Here is a 24,075-nt window from a genome sequence, read left to right on the forward strand (position 1 = left end):
GATTTATTTAGCCACAATTAATTGGAATAGATTTATTTAGCCACAATTAATTTGAATAGATTTATTTAGCCACAATTAATTGGAATAGATTTATTTAGCCACACTTAATTTGAATAGATTTATTTAGCCACAATTTAATTTGAATAGATTTATTTAGTCACGATTAAGTTATTCATACGTTTATTTGAACGGGTACAATGCACATAATAAACATTTATGTAAAAATGCGAATATAAACCTATTTTAAACGTAGTCCTACCAACAGGTTTGAATTTACAGTAGAATAAAAAGCACTATTCTGTCACATTCCTTCTAGTATTGCTGTGTTTAGGTTGGTTTCCTGTTTTGAGTGTGATTCTCTGGGCTTTGCAGGCCACACTTGAGGTCACTCACAGCAACAGGTGCAGGCGCGGGCCATAAACCCTCAGAGGTGCGAGGGGGGCGTGATGGACGTGCGCGCGCGCCACTCACGAGCCTCCGGACGGCGCCCGACCACGCCCTCAACACCTCTTTAGGGTTTGAACCCGATACCCGAGCAGTTGGTTCCCATACTTATTGGGGTGCGGTCACGTGTGCCGCGTTTGACCAGGAAAGGAGCACCAGCCGCAGGGTCTTCTGGTAGTGGGAGCACCACCTCCGCACAGCTCGTACCAGTGGAGTCTGGTCTCTGTCCCCCTCGCGTCGCATCGGTTCCGCTGCTGATTTATCTTTGTTTCATTCTAAACTGAGGAGGACACTCGCGGTCCTGACAGAGGCGGCACGATGACAGCTGTCGAGACCCACATGACGTACAGCAACTCCTACGTGATCAACCAAGAAGAGGTGTACATGATCCAGGAGGACGACTGGGACCGGGACCTGCTGCTAGACCCAGCCTGGGAGAAGCAGCAGAGGAAGGTAAGCTCTGTGTGGGGGCGAGCGTTTCTGACTCTACAGAAGCTCTGTGTCCCGGCCTCTGGTGTGAACACTGTGTTTTCCTGTTCTAACTCGGTCCTAACCTGGCCCTTCAGTGGCACCTGGCCCTCGGTCCAGTGGCACCTGGCCCTTGGGTCCAGTGGCACCTGGCACCTGGCCCTTGGGTCCAGTGGCACCTGGCCCTCGGTCCAGTGGCACCTGGCCCTTCAGTGGCACCTGGCCCTTGGGTCCAGTGGCACCTGGCCCTCGGTCCAGTGGCACCTGGCCCTTCAGTGGCACCTGGCCCTCGGTCCAGTGGCACCTGGCCCTTCAGTGGCACCTGGCCCCTCGGTCCAGTGGCACCTGGCCCTTGGGTCCAGTGGCACCTGGCCCCTCGGTCCAGTGGCACTTGGCCCCTCGGTCCAGTGGCACTTGGCCCTTCAGTCCTGCTGCTGGAAGCTGTGGGCAGATATTTTAGGATGTGGAACTTTCTCAGTGTTGTCTTTCAGTTCCCCCTGATTGCCTTGCGAAGGCTGTCTAAATATAAGCTCCCCTCCCAGTGCTTCACTCTGCACTTCCATCTAACCCATGCCCACTTGTAATGAGGGATTTGAGCCTAAATGAAGTCTGGAACACACAGTCATGTTTGATTTTTATTAAAGGGGAAATATGTAATATTTAGATAGTAAATCTTAAAAACATGGCCCATCTGTGTCCCCAGATACGATGTAAACATGTTTAAATGAAGTATAGCTTCTGCTAATAACAATTGTAATGTTCATATATTCTTCAATACAAAAACATTCAACATGATCAAGCTGTTTGTTATAATTAGGTGTTTTCTCCAATCGAAAACAGAACTCCACATGAGTCATTTGTGTTGTTCCAGAGTTAAAATGTAAAGTGTTTAAACCTCTACGTCCTCTCTGTTCTGACTGGTCACTACCTAAAGCCCAGCACCTGACCACCATGAATCAGAGCTGGTGCAGCCTCTGCAGCTCCTGGAGCTCCTGGAGCTGAACATGATCCATGGCAACACAGAGTCAGATGTTTTTGTCTGTGGGAATTCTCTACTTATATATTTTTTGCCACAATTCATACTCACATAGACAACTTTCTTTTTCCTTGCACACGTTCAGATGTCATTGTAGGACTTTTTAAAAACGATGACCACAGTCGAAATACTCCTATATTCCTATATGTAATAGTCCTATAACATACAGCTCTGAACACAATGATTATTCTGTATTTATGAATCCTTTAATACAAATGAAGTCCAGAACTGTTGCCCACACTCAATGTAAAGTTTGAGTTTGATACAAAGAAACAAATGTAAACTGAGCTGCTATTTTTAGCCCCTGAACCAGCACTGCAGTTGCCATAGAGACCACCTGGTGGACCAGGTGCGTGTCATTATCAACATCTGGCACTAAAACAGGAAACACAAACAGAACTAAATACTGTGTTCATGTTAATGAAACTTATTTGTGTTGAACATAAACTTTTATTTCAAATGTAGATTCAGCAGCTGTCACTCACTTCCTTAGCAGTCAGTGCTAACAATTAGCCATGAGTGAGAGAAGTGTGCCATAGATTTGTTGAAGAACTGAAAACCTTCACAAATGAGATATTACTTTTATGGGCGTGTGGTTCCACTGCTGAGCTGCATTTAAAATTACAACTGTTACAACTTTAACCATATATTTGCATATACATCCTAATTCAAATGCCTTCTTGTTGGCTGTAAAGGAACTCTTTCAGGTCCACCCATGTTCCTGCAGGACTTTGTCATGCTCACACTGGCGACAGTGGGGACTTGTATCAGCAGAACTGTGCTGTGGGCCCCGGCTCTCTCACTGACAGTCTGAGGGACCTCAACAGATGCAGCGGGGCGGGATGGCAAGATGGTAGATCTACACCCCGGCTGGGTTTCACCAGCTACAAATAAACATCTCCCTAAAAATACTCTCCTCTGCTCCACTGTCCTCTCTGTCTGCAACCGATAAACTGCTTCCTGCGACTCACCGATCCCTTCACCCATGTCTTCTACTTCTATCAGTTAAGAAGGCAGAAAACATCAATATAGTTAAACACTGGAACTAAAACATTAAGGAATAAAAAAGTTAGGTTAGAGCTTAGTTTGGATCATGAATCAACCGGGCTCTGATTTCTTTGGACCGATTCTCCTTATTCAGGAAGTTGCCCCAGATTCTGCCATTTTCTTTGTTCCTGTTTCTGGTCTCCACAGTACTCCGTTTTATACAGACAAATACAAAGCCTTTTTCAAGCCAATCAGAGAAAGGTCGAGTGCAGCGCCACATCTGGGTTTGCTTTAATACTTGACCCTAACACCTAATCGTACCCAACTGAACCATGAAGCCAATGTAAAATAATGAATTGTCCCCATTATTAAAAAGGAATCAATAGCTTCAGTCCAAACAGCGGATGACTCTTTTGGCTTAACCTGAAATCTGAATCACAACAAAAGTGCGAGTCATTACCAGTCAGAAGGTCACTCACAAGTGGGCGTGGCTGCCTGGGGGTTAATAATTGAACGATACATAATATGCACTCATTGGAAACCTAAAGCCGCTGGCAGAGGTGAAAAATGGCTCAAAACAAATACTCAAGTTACTGTTTCTGAGTTGTTTTAATCCTGCACTTGTAATTGGACATACTTCTAGCCATGTAATTGTAATTCGTCATTTGTTACGTTTAAAATGATAGCAAAAGACAGCAGAAAGACCCAATTGTCCCGATCCAGAGTTGTCACACCTCTGCATTATGCGTCTTTCTAGACCAGAAAACAAGTGGATTCTGTTTAAAACGACTTAATCCAACGTTAACCAATTAAATGTACCAAATTTTGTCATGAGAACTGGTCTAAAAGGCAACCAACATTGGATTAAACTGTAACTAGTCCCTTCTGCTTTGCATACGTTTGACTCTTGGCCGCAGCATTTGTCCTTGAAATTGGGCAAAGTTTTCGCCGCGCACGAGTTATTTCTCTTGAGTGCGAATTGTCGGTTCCCGTTCCGCCGCTGGCCGCTGTTCCTGGAGGTTTGTCAGATCGAGCTTAAGGAGCTGATATCAGCCAGCAAATATAGCCGGAGCATCATTCGGCCGCGTAATGAATACGAAGGGGAAATCTCCTCCACCTGTTCTTATCGTGACCTTGGAATCTTGCGCAGAAACCCCTGAGTCGCGCTGGTGAGATGTTTGTCCACAGGCCCAGCTCATCCTGCCATGACATCGTGCTTCCAGCGTGTCTCGACCGCGGCTCGTATTGCTCGATTCGGTGACTCACGCCTAATTTTAATCCGAATTGGCGAAAGGACGTGCGTGTTGAAAGAGGTGTTGAAATGAAAGCGTCGGATTGAAGCGGTGCAGGAGTAAAGCTCTATTTGTGTAGTGTTTTTGAGTCTTGGCCATGTCACAATGTCAACAGTAGTGTTCGTTCAATTGTGTCTTTTTCTCCCCTCACAATAAACCTGTTATTTGGGTTCAATGAGACAACGCAACGCCGGAATCGGTTGTAACGCGCTGCTATTCCACGTGTTTGTGGCCATTTTTGCAAAATCAAACTGACTAAATTTAAAAAAGTAAAGTTAATGTGTCCAAATGTGGTTAGTTTGTCGACGTTTATGATCGTTTTGGCGAGATTGACTCATTTGTCCGTAAATATGTGCTAGCGCTTGACACGGTAATACCTTCATCCTGCCAATAGGGGCGTCAGAAGTAAAGAATTTGGCGTCTTTGCGTATTCCATGTCGCAAGAGGAAGAGGATCAAAACAACTCACAAAATGCTTGGCCCAAAATCCTTTCTACACTAACTCGTTTGCGTCGCTGGGTTTTTGGTTTTCTCTGTGGCATGAGGTAAACTCCAAGTCTGACTTCGGTCGTCTTCTTGGCTTTCACATAGTTTGAAGGTTCAGCTGCTAAGTGAGCGAGTGACTCTGCTTACGGCTGCATATGCTTGTAAACTATATTTATCTGTTACATGCAATCATTAATACCGTTGGCCCAAGAGATCAAGGGTGAGTGCATCGATTACCTCGTGGATTATGTCTCAAAAACGAACTCCAGTTTCCTGACGGATGTTTGTTGTTGTGGCGTTGTCGGGCGAATACTTGGCCTTTTATGTCGTACAGTATATACATATATGTGTGTGTGTGACGCTTCTGCAGGTTGAGTTCTGGTTATGTGATTTGGACGTGCTTCTGGACACGTGCTGTTTTTCCAGAGTTGAGGCTATTGGACATGGAGTAAATTGATCGGTGAGATTGGGATTTCTCAGTTTTTCTTTTAGAAAAATATATTTGTTTTGTTTTTTTCTGTTTTTTTTTTTAAATGTATAAAGTGCAACAACAAAAAATGTCCCATCTAGTCTTAAGTTTGGCAAATTTGTCCATTTTTAAATTAAGTCAGAATGTATAATATTATTATTATTATTATTATACATTTATTATTATACATTTATTATTATTATTATTATTATTATACATTTTTTTAATTAATTTTTTTCTATTCATTTAATTTTTCTGTCTTTACTATGTCAGTCCAGTCCTTGATTGTCGTTTTGGTTTGTTTCATACATTTTTTTGTTATGTTTTTTGTTTTCTCCTGCATCCAAAAATTGTTCCTTTTATTGTGTCCATGGCAGGAGTTTTGAGGCCTTCCCTGTTTGTTTTTTAGTATTTGTTCGAGCAACAATCATCCACATAAACACAGAAGGCTTCAACTTATCCGAGCAATGGAAATAGTTTATGACTAATTTATAATTGGCACTAACAAATCTGACACAATCCTTTTCTAGTTTGTGGACTCATTGGTGTCTGAGTGTGTGTGCCGTCTGTTTTAATATTTTATTGACCATTCAAGTGTCCAAATAATCAATTATCAATCAATTCAATCAAATCAATTATCCCCTGGGTGGTTTCATTAAAAAGACAGTTCAAAGAATAGGTCACAATTTTTACCCAAAAAAATAAACTAATAAAGAATATACAAATAATTGAAAAAAATCTATTTATTATTTATAAGTATTAACTAACATTAGGTTTTCAGTTGATTTTATTTATTGTCCTTAATACATTTATGTCAAATAGAAATAATAGTTTGGACCTTGAGCTAAAGGAAGAGCTGAATAATTTAACACTAAAATAATCAATACTTGCTTTTCTTACAGACTTGCTGTAAAAAAAGATCTAATTTGTTCTCTGGGGGGTAAAATTAATGAAGTGTCCAGAAGATTGATGGTGATGCGATTGAACCGTTCTAAAGTCATATTCTGAAACCTAATATTAATCCACTCATCCCGGTGCCACGTGGCCTGTGCGGGTGACACTGGACCTTTGGGTGCTGCACAATCAAATCTGTTCTGGTCTAATCTCATTTAGCACTTTAACAACTGCAGCCGACGGGTCATTCATCTAAAATGTGATGGACTGAATATGACCCCGACTTTTACTGTTGCTATGAATATCAAAGGACTGGGTTTTTCTCAGGGGCGTATCCATCCTTTTTTCACTGGGGGGGTTTAAGGGTGGCTCCAGGGCTCTAAGGTGATAATTTCGAGATTTTAACACTTAAATTTATCATTTTAAATAATACATATTAATTATACACCATTTGATAAATTTAATATTGCAAAGATTGGGGAAAAAATACAAATTTACAAAAAAACTTTCCCCCCAGTGTGCCTCAGGCCCTTTGAGGCCACTCCTTACAAACGGCCCTGTCATTTACTCAGATTGTACTAAAAATAGAGCGGCTTTTGTTGACCGTAATTAATTTAAAACTGCTGAATCAAAGTCTTTGGTTCAAGATACACTTCTGGTGGGATGTCTGGTCCCTTGTCTCCATGGAGATGTTATTGCATTGTCTGGAATGTTTCACAGTTTTAGCTCAGTCCAGCGTTCAACTTGTGACCTCGCTCGTCATTGAATAAATGATTGGACCAGAGAGTTAAAAAGAAATATATCCCAAATAATACACCTGAAAATAAAATGTGCCCCAGTGTATCAGCCCCATCTGTCCCAGTGTCTGGTAAATAAAAAAATCCAAGTTCAACACAAGTCAATGTTTCCATTAGGTAAACGTCCACGTGTCTTGACAGCCACTTCATCCCTGTCATCCATTTACAGGTATCCATCATGTCCATTGAGTTTATGAGCAATAACATCTCTATGGAGACGAGAAGGAGGCAGATCCCAAACTGAACTGTGACATAGTGAACCATTAACATTTCCATAAAGATCTATTTGGTAACTGGACTAATATAAAAGCCGTTGGTATGTTGTATGTTGCTTTAGCCATGGCCCTCATTAACGCACCCCCCCTTCCCCCATGTATCCCCCTTCACATGATTCTGTGTGTTCATGTGATCATGTGACCTCAGCTCTGGTTACAGCAGCACGGAGCCAACATATGTGTGTGTGTGTGTATATATATATATATATATATATATATATATATATATATATATATATATATATATATATATATATATATATATATATATATATATATATATATATATATATATATATATATATATATATATATATTAATTACTCTTTGATTATAGAGCTACAAACTCTACACGAATATTAGTACTAAAGACGCTGTGTAAATAGGCTGGAATGCAAACACTTTTGAAATACTATTATTATATACCGTAATTTAAGATATGAGTGTATTTATAAAGTATTATGAAATGGAAAAGACGCTGACGTTATGATCTTGAAAAAAGAAATTTGGGTAGTTTGGGGAGCTCATGTTTCACTCATCTGGAATAAATCCAATGTATAGCATGACTTAAGCAAGTATTTAAGTCATTATTGATTTTAAAATGGACACTATCTCACTTTCAATACCACATTTAGTCAGTATCAAATATCCTAAACTATGCGAAAGTCCATGTAGTCATCTTAAACATTTCATTTTCGCCTGTGTTTCCAAATTCACACCAGCATTTGTTTGCTCAGTTTGTCGCTGAATAATGTACTTTGGATTATTAAAGTTTAGCAGCGGCCACAAAGTAGCCGGCGGCGGGTCCAGAGTGCGTTTGTGTTGTGTCCTGCGTCGGCTCATCGTAAGCGGATCGTAAGCGGAGAGGCGAGGGTGCCGGCCTCAGATCGAATGGCAGTTTCTATTCCAGAAGTGCAGTCCTTATAGGGAGCCTTCTATAAACTGCCTTAGCGCCGCCGACGGAACCAGGAGGCCACAGAGAAGGGCCCGAAGTCCGTTCGAGCTTTAACCGTGTTTGAAACGATTTTAAAACTCCAAAATGCCGCTCGTGATGCTCGTTTGCGAGTTAAGGGCGAGCGGTAATGGCCAAGAAGGCACGCAATACGGCTTCGGTGTCGGAGCGTGATGCGACTTGATGGACGACCTGTAAGGGCAGCCATCTTGGAAATGACATTAAAGTTGAGCGCGAGAGCGGATCGCCTCGTCCGCACGGTCTTCACGTCTCGATTAGCGTCGCGTACAGAGGCTTTGAACTGGAACTGCGAGTTGCTGCTGCTGCTGTCGTTGTTTTTTGTCAATATTCTGCGGAGGATTTGAACCTATTATCTAATGACTCCAAAGAGGTTCAGTGTCAGCCGGGGTCTCGAGTGGGAGGCGGCCGCTAATGAGAGCATCAGAAAAGCGTCCTGTCTGTCTTTAGCAGAAATCAAAGCTGTGGAGGTGGGCGGTATTTATAGTCTCGGTGAGGCAGACGTCAGAGCAGAGCGAGAGAAGGAGCTGAGAAAAGCACCGAGCTCGTTTAGTGTCATTATAATGCCCCCGAAACTCATTATTTTACTAATGAACAACACATCTGGAGCCAGGCATCGTAATGCAAGTGATTTGCAATATAAAAGGTTGCTATAATTGTCCATCTTTTGTTACGATGAGTTCATTTTGCCTTCCTTCCACCGATGTGTTTTTGGTGGACTAATAAGTGTTCATTCTTTTGAGATGAAGTTACTGTGACTTTAGTTTGATTAACTTCTAATGAGGAAAAGGCAGAATAGGATGGCAGTAAGAGTAATTAAAATATCATTTTCAACACAAATAATAATAGTAGTTTCTTAATAGACCGTTCTAAAACTCAATGTGTTCTGTTTTTCAAAAACGAATTAGTGCTTTTTGAATAAATTGTTGTAGTTTTACTATGTATTTATGTATTTATTTTTATTTATTTATTTATTTTACATCGACATGCATGCGCAATAAATTAAGTAAATACATCTTCATCTGTCGTCCTTGAGCAGAGGTCTGTAGGGTCAGAATGTGCAGTTAATCCATAAAAAATGTAACATATAAAATAGGTAAAACAAAACCGATAAACAAAGAACACCAGCAACCAATGACCAGCAGAGGGCGCACCTCATCAGCAATCCGAATACAAATATACAAATTGAAATGTCTAGAAGTATTTTCAAAAGATTATTGAGCAATTCCCCTCACCTTTACTGTTAATAATATACTGTGTGTAGAAGATGGTATCGAAAGTAAAAAACTTGCCAAAAAAACATGACAAAGTTTCATAACGTCTTTTATAGCACCTATAGCTTTAGCGGCGCACTCTTCCCCACGTCGTTTAGCAAAAGTGAAATTCCAGTTCCCATTCTCACTTACAGCAGTTCTGTCGGCCTTTGTAGCTCCCATAAGATCACAGTCGTGGTCGATCCATCACATTGTCACCATGACGACTGGACCAGAGCCGCACAAACTCTGAAAGAAACTGACCCAGGCTTTAAACCAGTCCTGAAACATGATGTAGGCATTTTATACGTGCTATTACACTGTGAAACACGGCGATCGCTCTTCTTACAATACGCTTTTGCCCTTTTTAAATGATGCTGACTTTGCCGTAACGTACCTCTATTGTACTGTAAATGGGTCGTTTCTTTTTAAATGTCTCTTTTAACAAATCATCTTTTCATGCTAAACGATTAGCGTGAAACGTTCAGTAAAAGCAGTGGTGTCGATGCCTCTAGTTCACCTCATTTTGAAGTTACAAGTTGCGCATTCTCATCATAATAACATTAATTGTAAGCGTTTAATAATTTCTTCCAAGCGTACATTAAAACAACACTACTCGCAGTACTTTTTGTTTTGTTTTTAGCTATCTTTACTTTACTCCACTACATTTTAAAGCATGTATCTTATAAATTGGAACTGGCATGAGAAGTATAAAGTGCTTTTCATAGTTTGTGTGGTCATATTTAGCTTGACATTCTTCTAATTAAGGTTTAGCGTAAATCTGCATGAAATACATTTACTTTTCCCTCGTCTATAGACTTTGTTACGTGCTACTTTTACTCGAGTATTCCTTTTTCCCGCCGCGCTCTACGGTTCCCCTTCCTCGTCCGAGCCTAAGCGACTTCATCTCGGTCCTAATCTGTTTGTAAATGTCCTCCATCAATCAAAAGCTCGCCGCGGTGCATTGTGGGACGTGTGCAGTGTAACGATTCGGCGCTGGACATAAAGGGATTTAAACGGGCCGCGCTGAGGGATAGTTCTGTCAGGTGCAGGTGAGCGCCGTCTGTCAGGTGCAGGTGAGCGCCATCTGGACTGAAGGGACCGTGTGAAGTCGTTTCCAGATGTGCACCGCCGTTTTCACATGTGTTCAGTTAATTATTCACACACACACACGTTTTAGCTGCGTCACTGTCTGTCGCCACTTTCTGAAGCGACAAACAGAATTTCTTTAGGGCTTGAGAAGAATTTGAGCTATTTTTTTAGAAGTATTTGGAGGAACTACTGCATGAGTAACAGTGTGGGCACAAAATATGCGGTAATTAAGGTCTGATTTATGATGAATGAGTCATGTGTAATCGGGCAGACATCACATTAAAATAACAATGGATTTAAGAATAAAGCCAAAATTTACCAAAATGAGGTGTACGCAGGATATTGTCAACTTAAATATATATCTTTTTAGCAAATTCGTCTCTTTAACATGCTTGGTTTAAAGTGATTAAAGAGGCAAATGTTTCTTGGTACTTTTAGTGTTTTGTAACTTATATCCGTTGTTTGTACATGTGTTTTTGTTTTTTTAATATATGTATGTTTTACTTTGTACTTTGGGGGTTTTGTACATGTTTTCACACTACTGTAGAAATAAAAGTATGTGTCAGAAAGTAAATTAGTTCTACCCACCTTTTTTCAGACCTCCAAACTAGTCCAGGTCTAGTTCCAGGTTTAGTCCCACTTTAGTCCAAGTTTTGTCGTTGTGTTGTAGGTGTAATTGAGAACACACCCTTGATTTAATGTGAACAATGAGCAATTACATAAAATATAACCTTTTTCCACTTCCATATCCCAAAAGATCTGAATTTTCCACTTCCATACCCCAAAATATCTAAATTTTCAACTTCCATATCCCAGAATATCTGAATTTTCAATTTCCATAACCCAAAATATCTGAATTTTCAACTTCCATATCCCAAAATATCTAAATTTTCCACTTCCACATCCCAAAATATCTAAATTTTCTACTCCCATATCCCAAAATACCTGCATTTTACTTCCACATCATTCCTAAATGCCATGGCCTCCATTTTAACTGCAGTTCCTGGTTTCACGTTGTCATGTGAACGCAGCCGTGTCACAAACCTCGTGCACCTGTCTGTGTTGAAATGCTCTGTGGCCACATGAGATGTGCGAGGCATCTGGCGCGCTCCTCGGCCCCTCTGTTTACAAGGCCCTTTATCTGCTAAACGCTCACTCAAATCCAGGCCTGGACCTGGAGCTGGTCCCTGGCCCCAGAGTGGCCCCTGGGATTATGGCTTAATCCACACGATACAAAAGGACTTGATTGTGATTAATGGACCTTTGTATAATGGAGTACTTTCTGCAAATCCAGGTATCAGCCAGGCCCAATGAATAATTAATGAATAACTAGTAAGATCTTTGTTAGTGTTTATAAAGTACTTCATGTTTTTGAACTGCTATTGAACTATTTAGCCATTATTTTTATTTTTCAATTCTCGTATTTACTCTTAATTTTTTACTTTTTATAACATTTTATTGGACATGAACTTAAGCGTCATCTCAATATGCTTGCATTTAAAAATATATATAATTTCCATGTTTGATTCATTTTGATAATACTGAATGTGTTCTATATTTGGAAAAGAAAGTATTTTTTAATTAAAATGTCACTTTCCTTCTAATAAGACCGTGTTGTACAACCGATGGCTCATTTCCCTGACATGTTTGAGTAAATGAGCTTGTACACCACGGTCTTATTAGAGGAAAAGTGACATTTAATGCACACTTCTTCCTCCCTCTGGCTTCTCACTGTGCGATGATTGACTCAATTAATATAATGTACTCCAGATGCCCTCCCTGGATCTTTCGATCTAATGTTCTTACTGTATTAGGCTGATGATGATATATCTTTGTTCAATAGGTTCAACTTGTATATTCGTTGCTGAAAGAAGAGATTGTTTAAACTGGTGTATAATTTGAATGAATAATCGGACAGTCATTATCTTGCTTTGTTTACTCGTCTCATTAGTCGGTTTGAACATGAGCTCAGTTTTCTCCTCAGATTGAAAGCCTTTGTTTCAGCCTGTGCCATGTGGGTTCAGGCCTCTAGGGGGCAGTGGTGCGAGAACTGCTCACTTTAGATACTAGAGATGGTGCAGTGAGGGAGGGGGGAGTACAGTGAGGGAGGGGGGAGTACAGTGAGGGAGGGGGGAGAGCAGTGAGGGAGGGGGGAGTGCAGTGAGGGAGGAGTGCAGTGAGGGGGGAGTGCAGTGAGGGGGGAGTGCAGTGAGGGGGGAGTGCAGTGAGGGAGGAGTGCAGTGAGGGAGGAGTGCAGTGAGGGAGGAGTGCAGTGAGGGAGGAGTGCAGTGAGGGGGGAGTGCAGTGAGGGGGGAGTGCAGTGAGGGGGGAGTGCAGTGAGGGGGGAGTGCAGCACATGTGCAGTGATTCAAGAGCAATATCATTCGTTTTCAAATGTACACAAAAATCCTCAAATATAGCTCTAAGTAAAAGTACTGATACAGAAAATACTGAACTAAAAGTATCACAAACATAAGTACTTAAGAGTATTGACGCAGCCCTTTTACAACGTGGACATCAAAAGTGAATCAATGTGTCATTTTCATGTACATTTTTTATTATTTTTTTTCACCATAAAAATGCCATTTCAGCAGGTTTCAAACTATGTTTTTCAAACTAAGAGAAAATATTTATTTTAAACTTTTAAATCCAGTTTACATTTGAGAGCAGCTGTCTGAATTTTCTATTGCTCTACATTTCAGAGAAGTGACAGAAGAAAAAATACTCTACTGTAAAATGTACTTATAATTGGTTGCAAGTACTTTTACTTGTATTACTTTCCACCACTGCCTGGGACTGTGTGTGGCTCTTATGTCATTGCGCCAAATTGTCTTAGAGGCACCCAAGTTCAGGGCTCCAAGTCTCCGAGGGGGATATTTAAAGCCCCTGTGCACGAGGAGGAGGGGGGGGGGGGGGGGGGCGGGCTGTGCACCTGTCCAGGGCTGTAACTCTGAGGTGAAGTGTCCCTGTCCGTCTGATACTGCTTCATCTTCTATGAAATGTCACATTTATGTGACCTTGTCCACTCGTCACAAACATATGAGGAGTTGTATTTATCCTTCTTCACGTTTCTTTCATCTTGTTTACATGCTGGTCTTCTCTGCTCCTGCTCTCAGCCTCAGAAAACACTCCCAGATTTGTTACAAATGTAGAGATCCTGAGGTGTCCTGTGCTGTTTTAAGTCCTTAAACCATTGACAGACTACATGCTTGTATTAACATGCTGGAGTATGCTAGCTTTTGTTTATTTTCCATGGTAAATTCCTTTGCTGCCATTAGATTAGTGCTAGAATTGTTTTTAAGTTCCAAAACATAAGATGCCAAAGCAGAGCTACTAAAGAGCATGTTTAAGTGTCAATAACAATACAAATTATACATAATTCATGTCCTTTATTTTTTTTTGTTACAAATGAATGAAAAAACAAAGCCGAAGTAATCAAACTTGAGGGCAAAAATGCTAAACGCTTTCTGTAAAAATAACATATAGACCTTTATCTTCCCGGCACACATCTTGCCGTCTCCTATAATTGCTAAAAACATTCCTGGATCTGATTCCCGACCATTTCTGTCGATTCTCCATTTCCTCTGCTCCTTTCAAAGCACAGCGCCTTGGTTCTCCTCTTGGTTCTCGCCTTGGTTCTCCCCTTGCTTCTCCCCTTGCTTCTCCCCTTGCTTCTCCCCTTGCTTCTCCCCTTGCTTCTCCCCTTGGTTCTCCCCTTGGTTCTCCCCTTGGTTCTCCTTGCTTCTCCCCTTGCTTCTCCTCTTGCTTCTCCCCTTGCTTCTCCCCTTGCTTCTCCCCTTGCTTCTCCCCTTGCTTCTCCCCTTGCTTCTCCCCTTGCTTCTCCCCTTGCTTCTCCCCTTGCTTCTCCTTGGTTCTCCTTGCTTCTCCTCTTGCTTCTCCCCTTGCTTCTCCCCTTGCTTCTCCCCTTGCTTCTCCCCTTGGTTCTCCTTGCTTCTCCTCTTGCTTCTCCCCTTGCTTCTCCCCTTGCTTCTCCCCTTGGTTCTCCTTGCTTCTCCCCTTGCTTCTCCTCTTGCTTCTCCCCTTGCTTCTCCCCTTGCTTCTCCCCTTGCTTCTCCCCTTGGTTCTCCTTGCTTCTCCTCTTGCTTCTCCTCTTGGTTCTCCCCTTGCTTCTCCCCTTGCTTCTCCTCTTGCTTCTCCCCTTGGTTCTCCCCTTGGTTCTCCCCTTGGTTCTCCCCTTGGTTCTCCCCTTGGTTCTCCCCTTGCTTCTCCTCTTGCTTCTCCCCTTGCTTCTCCCCTTGGTTCTCCCCTTGCTTCTCCCCTTGCTTCTCCCCTTGCTTCTCCTTGCTTCTCCCCTTGCTTCTCCTCTTGCTTCTCCCCTTGCTTCTCCCCTTGCTTCTCCCCTTGGTTCTCCTTGCTTCTCCTCTTGCTTCTCCTCTTGGTTCTCTCCTTGCTTCTCCCCTTGCTTCTCCTCTTGCTTCTCCCCTTGCTTCTCCCCTTGCTTCTCCCCTTGGTTCTCCCCTTGCTTCTCCTCTTGCTTCTCCCCTTGGTTCTCCTCTTGCTTCTCCCCTTGGTTCTCCCCTTGGTTCTCCTCTTGCTTCTCCCCTTGGTTCTCCCCTTGGTTCTCCTCTTGGTTCTCCTCTAAAGCTGAGCAGTGCAGTGTAAATGTGGTAGAAAAGAGCTCCCGCTGTAAGTGCTGAGTGTGGTTTCTCTAATTGGCCGTGTGCTGATGTGGAGCTGACAGGAGCGTGTTTATCCTCTTGGATCTGAGGGTCAGCAGCCGGAGTCTGTCAGAAGAGGAGCCGCTCGGGGCCGCTCGGGGGCCCCTCTGTCGCTGTGATGTGTTCAGTGTGAAACGTCTCGTCAACAGAAACGTCACACCATCTTCACAGGGGTTTCACAGCTCGCACTGATATCTTTGAATCGACCTCGACTGTCATCGCCCCAAAGTCTGCTTTCCGCTTCTGTTGGTTTAGTTGAATAATGTGAATGTTTCTTCAGACGTCACTGCGTTGTAGGCCTGGATTTGACAGAGATTTAATTCTCTTGAAACATATTTATACAGGCTTGGGAACGTGCAAAACATGATTCAGACTTGAGGCTGAATTAGAGGATTGCGCCGTGTCAGAATTGTGCCTTAATGTTATTTTAAGTCTAAGACTCAAACTGGGCTGAAATCCAAGCTTGAGGCCATCAAGGCAAGTTTATTTGTAGAGCACATTTCATACACAGCAGGAAAAATGCATTCAAATCACAAATAAATGACAGACCACACACATAGCATTCCAGACACGCTTTCCCATATTTATTTGACATTGCAGCATAACAGGCGTCTCCGGGATAGATACATCGCTTTTACATTGATTCTTTCCCATATCAGCGCGCTATCTGCATCTGCACACGTCTGTGCTGAGCGTATGTATCTTTACCTCCATCCTTGTATCTTTAACGACGGACCCAGTCTCGTCTGCCCCTCCCTAGATTTAGCTTTCACTGAACTAATGTCCCAGACAAAACTCGACCAAAGCTTTTAGTATTAAAACTGACTATTGGTCGGTGAGTCGGTGCACCAGGCTCTTTACAAAAGGCTTAGTGCCGACCGACAACCTAACCAGGCTCCTGCTCTGCTGCTGCGCTTGGACACGGCACAATGGACCATAGTATTTACATGTTCAATTGTAATCGTGTTTAAATAATAATACATTTAAAAATGCTATTTTTTAGGATAAAATTTAAAGGTGCAGGGTACTACCTAAAATAGTCCCAGACCCGTCTTTTAGTGTTTAAAATGTCAAAAATAGGTCCCAGAATAATCTTTCTGCCAGTTGACAATTAAATCACAAAACGGTCTAAAAGTCGATGATGAAATGTTTCATTTTATGCACTTTTAACAAATAATATTGGTTTCTCACATGATCTAAATGACGGCTGTGTCCTGTTGACCTTAACCAGGTTATGTGTGGAGCGGACAGGACAGGAGCGGACAGGACAGGAGCGGACAGGACAGGAGCGGACAGGACAGGAGCGGACAGGACAGGAGCGGACAGGACAGGAGCGGACAGGACAGGAGCGGACAGGACAGGAGCGGACAAACAACAAGGAGGAGGCTATTTCCTGCTCCTCCTCAGAGTGTTTAAGACGAGACGCTTCGTGATCATTCTTAGAACAGAAGAGGGTGGACTGTCCACAAAGTTGAGTAAAGTGTATTTAAAAATATATATTCAAGTAAAGGAAACTCATTCAAATTACTTTCTCACATAAAAGTAAAATTCTGACTGTCACTTTATCTCTCATAAATGTGTGAAATAATAAGACACTGGGAAGACACTGGTGGAAAAAGTACAAAAGTCCTGTACTTAAGTATACTTTACATAAGTCAATCTTACAGTGGATACTTTGTATTTTTACATCACTTTTGAGAGCAGGTACTTTAAGATTATGTAACCGACTTAAAACATGTAACACTTACACAGTTCTCTACATCTGTGTGAAACGTTTCCACCACAGGAAAAGCTCAACATATGTCACTGCGATGAAGTAACGGCTGTTTTCTTTTGTTGGTGTCGGATCATTACATTTGCTTGGCTAGAGTTCCATATGTTGTGCAAACTCTTATGTCTCTTCTTTTGTCGCTAAAAGCCTCACTTTCTGTGTCTCATAAGAACATCATTAGTGGAAATGGAGTGTGAGCCAGAGCATTGCAGAGAGGTTAAGTGTTTTTATTTATGGAGCGAGGTCACAGAATGGCGCAAATGTAAGAGTTGTTTTCACTCTTTGACAGCAGCACAAAGCAGCTGGACCCGACTGTAGTAGTGTGTGTCGTCAACGGGTCAGTCGTGTGGTCAGTGAGTAATGTATAGCACTAGTGTTAGCATCCAAGGCTATTTCCAGGCACAATGACTGTATGAACGTGTCAGCCGTATGGAACTGGAGCTGTTTAAATATAACTTGCGCCATGTTTTTGTCGCCATATTTTACTGGAGTCCCCGAATACTTGTTAGACTATGTTTTATTTGTATTGGGTATTATATATATGTATTTCTAAACTCTGTGGTTTATTTTATGTTCAGATCTCGGGCAGGCTCCTCCTGAAGTAACCAGAGCAACACTGTTACTAACAAGGTGCTATTTATGTTTTTCCTGGTTTAGAAAGAATAATTAAAAAAAAACAATTTAATTAATACTAATACTACTACTAATAATGATAATAGTGAAAAATAATGTGAAAAATAATTGCGAAAAATAATTGTGAAAAATAATTGTGAAAAATAATTGAGAAAAATAACAATAACATACATACATACATACATACATACATCCTTCCGCCCTTCTAACCTTCCTTCCTTCCCTTTTCCATCCATCTGTCCTATTCCATCCTTTTTTCCCATGTTTTCATCCTCTTTTCATCATTCCCCTCGATTCTTGCATCATCTTCTTTTCCCATCCTTCCACCCTTTCTTCCTTTCTTCAATTTTTCCTCTCTTCTTTCCTGCCATCCGTTCACCCATCCATCCTTTCTTCCATTCTTCCACCATTCCTTTCTTCTTTTCTACTATCCTTTCAGTCATCCATCCTTTCTTCCATTCTACCCTCTATCCATCCAGTTTTCCACCATTCCTTCCTTCTTTCCATCCTTCCATCTGTCATTTTTTTGACATTTTATCCATCCTTCTCTCCTCCCAATCACCCTTCAACGTTCCATCCATCCATCCATTCTTCCCCCCTTCCTCCCTTCTTCCAAACACATGTGATTGAACATGTAACGGTGACATAAACCCAGCTCTTGGTCTCCCCCTAGAGGACGCCGGCTGTAACTGCAGTACTTGTGACTGATAGTGGCTGTGTGGAGCTATGGCTGGCATCCCCCCCTCACCCCCACTCACCGCCCGCCCCTCACCCGCCCCTCACCCGCCCCCCCCCCCCCCCCCCGCCAGAGACTACCCTGACCTCATTTTACAAGAGGGGCCTGAGCTGAGCCAACCGACCCAACAGGTGTGAGTCGAGCAGTGACTTCATACTGTTAGACCCCCGAACCACATCCACTTTATAACCGCTTTATTACCGCTTTATAAAACCGCAATACTGGTATGAGATAATACACATCTAAAAACGACCATTGACCACTTGTTATTTATTGTTTAGCATAAAATGAATTTGCAGGGTGCGTTTAAAACAGGACTAAAACAGGACTAAAACGGGACTAAAACGGGACTAAAACGGAAACGGGACTGAAACGGGACTGAAACGGGACTGAAACCGGACTGAAACCGGACCTACATCTAGACTAAACTGGGCTCAAAGTGTGAACGCACCCTCTGCCTCTCGAAGTAAGTTTGGTGCCACTTTACAGTAACTACACCTTCACTCTCCGTGAAGAAAAACAATCAATACCTTAATCAACACTTTGCTGAATAAACATATATTTATTATTTGTTAGTATTATTATATATATAACCATTAAGTAGTTTCTAAGCTTGAATCATACATGAACTAAACTGTTCATTATGAATTAAGTCCTTGTTCATGCTTTATTAAGGCTTATCAAGGTGTAGTTCATGAGAAGTGTTACCAAATTGACTGAACAAAAATACAAAGCAGTTTGAGGTGCATGTAGTTATTATAAAGTTTTACCCTTAAGTGCTCCTTTTTTTTAATCTGTTCTTTGGGCGTATTATTTTGACTCCAATCCATTCCTTCCTGCTGCCATCACTGTCTTCGCCCTCACAGAATCCTGCCTTCTCAGCTGTCCCGCCGAGGTGTCCCATAGCAACTCGATTTAGCCTTTTCCTCCCCCCCTCATTATGCGCCCTCCTTTCCTCCCTCCTTCAACCTCCTTCCTTTACCTCCTCGCTGCCTTGGGCCCGCCGGTCTTGTGCAGTAACGGGAGCGCTCTAAATTTGGCCATGTGTCGCAACGGAGAGCACACCTGCCGAGACCGCGGCGAGCGCACCGGCGACCTCTGCTGCCGTGTTTACTGTACTCAAACGTTCATTCGATGCACCAAAAAAGTCTTCTCTTTACAGATGAAATAACTCTCCGAATATAAACGTGCCGTGTCGCATAAAGATCTAACACAAAACCACACGCATTTACTTACAGATGGTTTAAATTGTGTGTTTATTTAGCTAAAACAATGCTACGAATCAGGTTTATCCTCTTCAAAGTCACAAATGAAAACAGACTGTGCGATAGAGCCGCAGAGGCTTATTATCACTTTTTTGCACATCCTTTTGTCACGTTTGTGTTTGTTTGATCTCTTGACCTTACGCCGATTGTTCAAAATGGTCACGTTTCGCTCGTCTCCGAATGCCGTTCTTTGGAGCGTCCTCTCAGATACAGAAGGACGTGGTGCAGGCTCGTTCCTCTGACATTCACAGATAGAACAGATGGATACGAGGCATAAACAGTGGACGCTGTTATTTGCAGGTGAGATGTTTATGCTAATGTGGTCGTGCTGGTCCTCTCCTGCTCTCTCTCCTGCTGTTGCCTCTCTCCCTCTCTATAAATATCAATTTCTTTCTTTCTTTCTTTCTTTCTTTCTTTCTTTCTTTCTTTCTTTCTTTCTTTCTTTCTCTTTTTTCTTCTTTCTTTCTCTTTCTTTCTTTCACTCTCTTTTTCTTTCTCTCTTTCTTTCTCTCTCATTTTCTTTCTCTCTCCCTCTCTCCTTCTCCCACTCCTTCTCCCGTGGTTAGTTATTCCGCTCTGCCTCGACGCCCACGCTGCTGCTCCTCTCTTCAGACCGGTGCAAACTTTGGTTTCACACGATCCTCCGTAACGAGGTGGAGAATCTGCATATGCCGCTTCACCGCGTGTTCGCACTAAATCTCATTTCCTGTCTGCTTTTTCTCTCGCCTCGGGGGCTTCTATAAGACAGCCACACTCTCCCAGCGTTTAGAATGAATATGAGTGACGGTTCATTTAGCAGGGCTTGGGAGTGACACAAACGTGAGGCTTTAAAGACGTTACGAGGAGCAGAACATGACGCTGTAGCTTTAAAGATGCACCGTGTAACCTTTTCTGCGCTTTTCTATATGAAAAACTTATCACAGTTTAACCTTGAATGTTCCAACTATAACTGTATTATTCATGTGTTCAATGACTGGCTTTTTATTGCCAAAAACTGCATCATTATAACATTCCAAGAATCAGTTTCAAACCCTCCAATTAAAAATATACAAAGTGCACATTAAGTTAAAAAAACATTCAGCTTTAATTTCAACGATAATAAATTAGGTTTGAAATAAGAAATACATTAGTACATTTGCATACAAGAGCCTAGTTTGCCTGTGAACTCCTTTAATGTCAATCTGTTTTTAATGTGCTTTTTGAATTACTTTTGTACAAATTGTGCTCTAGAAACTAATAAAAGGGCCACACCCTCTCATGCTCCCGCCCTTAAAGATCACACTGTTCTGAGTAAACCACCCGCTCGTCTCCATGGAGATGTTATCGCTTTCCACATTAATAAACATATATCTAACATTTTGCTCATTATTGGCGGTTATATTGCTCAAAAATACCTTCTTCGTGCAGTGAGTTGTCTCGCCGCTCCACAGACCTGACCTGTGACCTGGCCTGGTGGTGCCTCTTTCTTGTCTCCATGGAAATATAGACGTTTAATGCCGCACTGTGGAACAACTCCACAGAGACGATCAGGGGGCGTCGCCAGGCCAAATGAAGAATGCAATCATTTATTTATTACTTTATATGCTTTTTTTTTTTAAATAAAACGCAAAACAAACAGAAGTCAAACAGCTCGGCTCTACGTCTCATGTCTCTCCTCACTCTTCTCACTTTCCTCTCACACTCTGCTATGATCTTTAGTTAATTCCTGGTCCAAGTGTGCTATCTCCAGTCCAGCAGAGGGCGCTGTGGGCAGATGAAGCTGCAGGACGAATGTGGCTCAGGTTTACAGGTGTGCAGTGGCCACGCCCATGAACGCTCAGGGAAACACAAAGATGCAGCGTGAGTGGCTTTACCTGTAAAAGTAGTTTTCTTTCATTTAAACTTGCTCAAAACGACATCAGAGCCTGAGGCAGAGTTTACTTTGGTTTGGGACAGTCACAGTTTCTGTCTGTGGAGCAGTAAAGTCATTAAAGACATTAAAATAAAGTTAATATCATTTTGGCCTCATCTTATGCTTTAGTGAACTTATTAAACTGAATCATTGACAGGATTGTAGTTTTTCCATTTAGATTTGAGGTAGAACATTTATGTAATGTATGGAATATTTAATATGGGGAATAGTTATTAAAAGGCCATCTAGATCATTTAAACCAAATTATAAAACGACTTAAAACAATGTATTAATGTATTCATTAAAAACTGAATTAGTTTATTGATTAAAACAGATTTAAAAGTCAATTTTAGTTGGTAAATTCCTATTTAATATTTTGGAAATTTAAAAATGTTAATCATTATTTCAAAAAATATTAAAATACTCTTTCTGTTATCTTGTAAACATTTTATACAGAAATAAAAGTGCATTTTTATTTTTGCATTTGTTTAAATATTTTTTGACCTGCTACAATGGCTACGGCTACTGCTACTGTTACTACTGCTACGGCTACTACAGCTACGGCTACTATGGCTACTACTACTGCTACGGCTACTGCTACGGCTACTACTACTGCTATGGCTACTACTACTACTACGGCTACGGCCACTGCTACTACTACTGCTATGGCTATTACTACTGCTATGGCTACTACTACGGCTACGGCTACTACTACAGCTACGGCTACTACTGCTACTGCTACGGCTACTACGGCTACTGCTACTACTACTGCTACTGCTATGGCTACTACTACTGCTATGGCTACTACTACGGCTACTACTACAGATACGGCTACTGCTACGGCTACTACTGCTACTGCTACGGCTACTACTACTGCTATGGCTACTACTACGGCTGCTACGGCTACGGCTACTACGGCCACGGCTACTGCTACTACTACAGCAACTGCTACGGCTACTACTGCTAACTGTTACTGCTACTGCTACTGTTGCTGACAGTGGAATAAAAGTTTAAAGCTGAGTAGAGACTTGTGTTCATCAAGACTAAACTTGACATTGAGCAAAAAGAAAAACAAGAAGAATTGGAGTAAAGAAAAATAAGTAAAACGGCTAAATAGATTTTCAAGTTCACAGTAAAAGTACATTCTTCTGTTTTAAATGTTCAGACTTTCCTCCTCTCCTTTTGTCATTGCTTCCTTCGCTTCAGTATCCATCCATCATTTCAATCGTTGGGGTTTTACGTCCGAGATGCGTCATTTCCAAGTCCAACGCTCGTGTTTTCCAAGACATTTCTGCCCCACGACCTCCACAAAGAAAGTGCATCTCTCATTCTAGACTCTGAACGGAAAGAGCCGTGACAGTCACAGTTCTCTATCGTCGTTGGCGTTGCTGTTGCCATGACTCTGCAGTAACCGTCTCTGTGGCGCTCTGCTCCATCAGACCTTCACGGCGTGGTGTAACTCCCACTTGAGGAAAGCCGGGACACAGATCGAGAACATCGAGGAGGACTTTAGGAATGGCCTCAAACTCATGCTGCTGCTGGAGGTCATCTCAGGTAAGCACCGCACTCAAACTAACCCTAACCCTTGTCAGTTGTGACAGTTTGCTGCTTACGAGACCGTTAAAATCTCGAAATAAGACGATAAAAGCACATTAAAATATATATAATAACGTCTGACCCATTTGGCACGGCATAAGAAGAAATCTACAGACGCTCCAGGTCCATCGAGTGATCAAAGTTATTCAAACTAAGAGTATTTTCCTGAATTCTTAAGCTTTTTTGCTGTGAAAACTATAACTGTCGCTTTATAACTCACTTCTTCCAACTGGAGTATGAAGTAGACACAAGAAACAAAGGACAAAAATGATTTAAAACTGACTAAATCTGTTTAAATCACTAGCTCCAAGTCGATCACTACAGTAATAATAACTACTGTAGTCGTTTTAATACGTTTGAGAGCATTTAATGTAGTTTAATGACACTCTTCTAATTTGTACTGATTATTTTGGATATTTACTGGTTAAAATTGAGCGTAATTTAAAGCATTTTCACCATTTACGAAGAGGAAAGTTCTAATATTCCAGTTCCTTGAGCCGTTATGGCAGCGATTTACAAAACTCTTTTGACCCTCCGAGGCTTCTTTCCCCGTCATCTGCTCAGATAGTCTTCGATATAATGACGCTAACAATAAAACGTGTCGTGCATAATAAACGCCTCATCCATTGTAGCGTTTTAACTTGTAAATCCTGCCGTTGGTTCCAGGCGAGCGGCTGCCCAAGCCCGACAAAGGCAAGATGCGTTTCCACAAGATCGCCAACGTGAACAAAGCCCTGGACTTCATCTGCAGCAAAGGAGTCAAACTGGTCTCCATTGGCGCTGAAGGTGAGACTGCTGCTGCTGCGTCGTCATGACACCGAGAAGGTCACATGCCAGCGCCTCGTTTTACTGTGACACACCGACACTCGCACTCCCGGAGCGGCAAGAAAAGCTGTGAATCGACACATACTTTAAAGAGATTACACGGGGTTTTTATGTCATTCTTTTTCTTTCTGGGTCGTTCTGAAATGATGGCGCGGCAGATGATTCGTGAAGGCCACGAACCATGATGACTCGGGCAACGTGGATAGAACTGATCACA

At 41.9% G+C, this 24,075-nt stretch overlaps 1 protein-coding gene across 1 annotated transcript in view; it reads left to right on the forward strand.

The window, feature by feature from the left end:
• The first annotated feature begins 565 nt into the window (after positions 1-565).
• Positions 566-24,075, forward strand: part of actn3b (actinin alpha 3b) — a 38,149-nt gene continuing 14,639 nt past the window's right edge. The window contains exons 1-3 of the mRNA XM_072459094.1: positions 566-897; positions 22,877-22,991; positions 23,700-23,819. Coding sequence (XP_072315195.1) covers positions 763-897; positions 22,877-22,991; positions 23,700-23,819 — 370 coding nt within the window. The 5' untranslated portion in view covers positions 566-762. The remainder of the gene's footprint in view (positions 898-22,876; positions 22,992-23,699; positions 23,820-24,075) is intronic.

The sequence above is a fragment of the Eucyclogobius newberryi genome, unplaced genomic scaffold, assembly GCF_026437365.1.
Source record: "Eucyclogobius newberryi isolate DKJ021-1_F unplaced genomic scaffold, fEucNew1.0.hap1 SCAF_22, whole genome shotgun sequence".
NCBI lineage: Eukaryota > Metazoa > Chordata > Actinopteri > Gobiiformes > Gobiidae > Eucyclogobius > Eucyclogobius newberryi.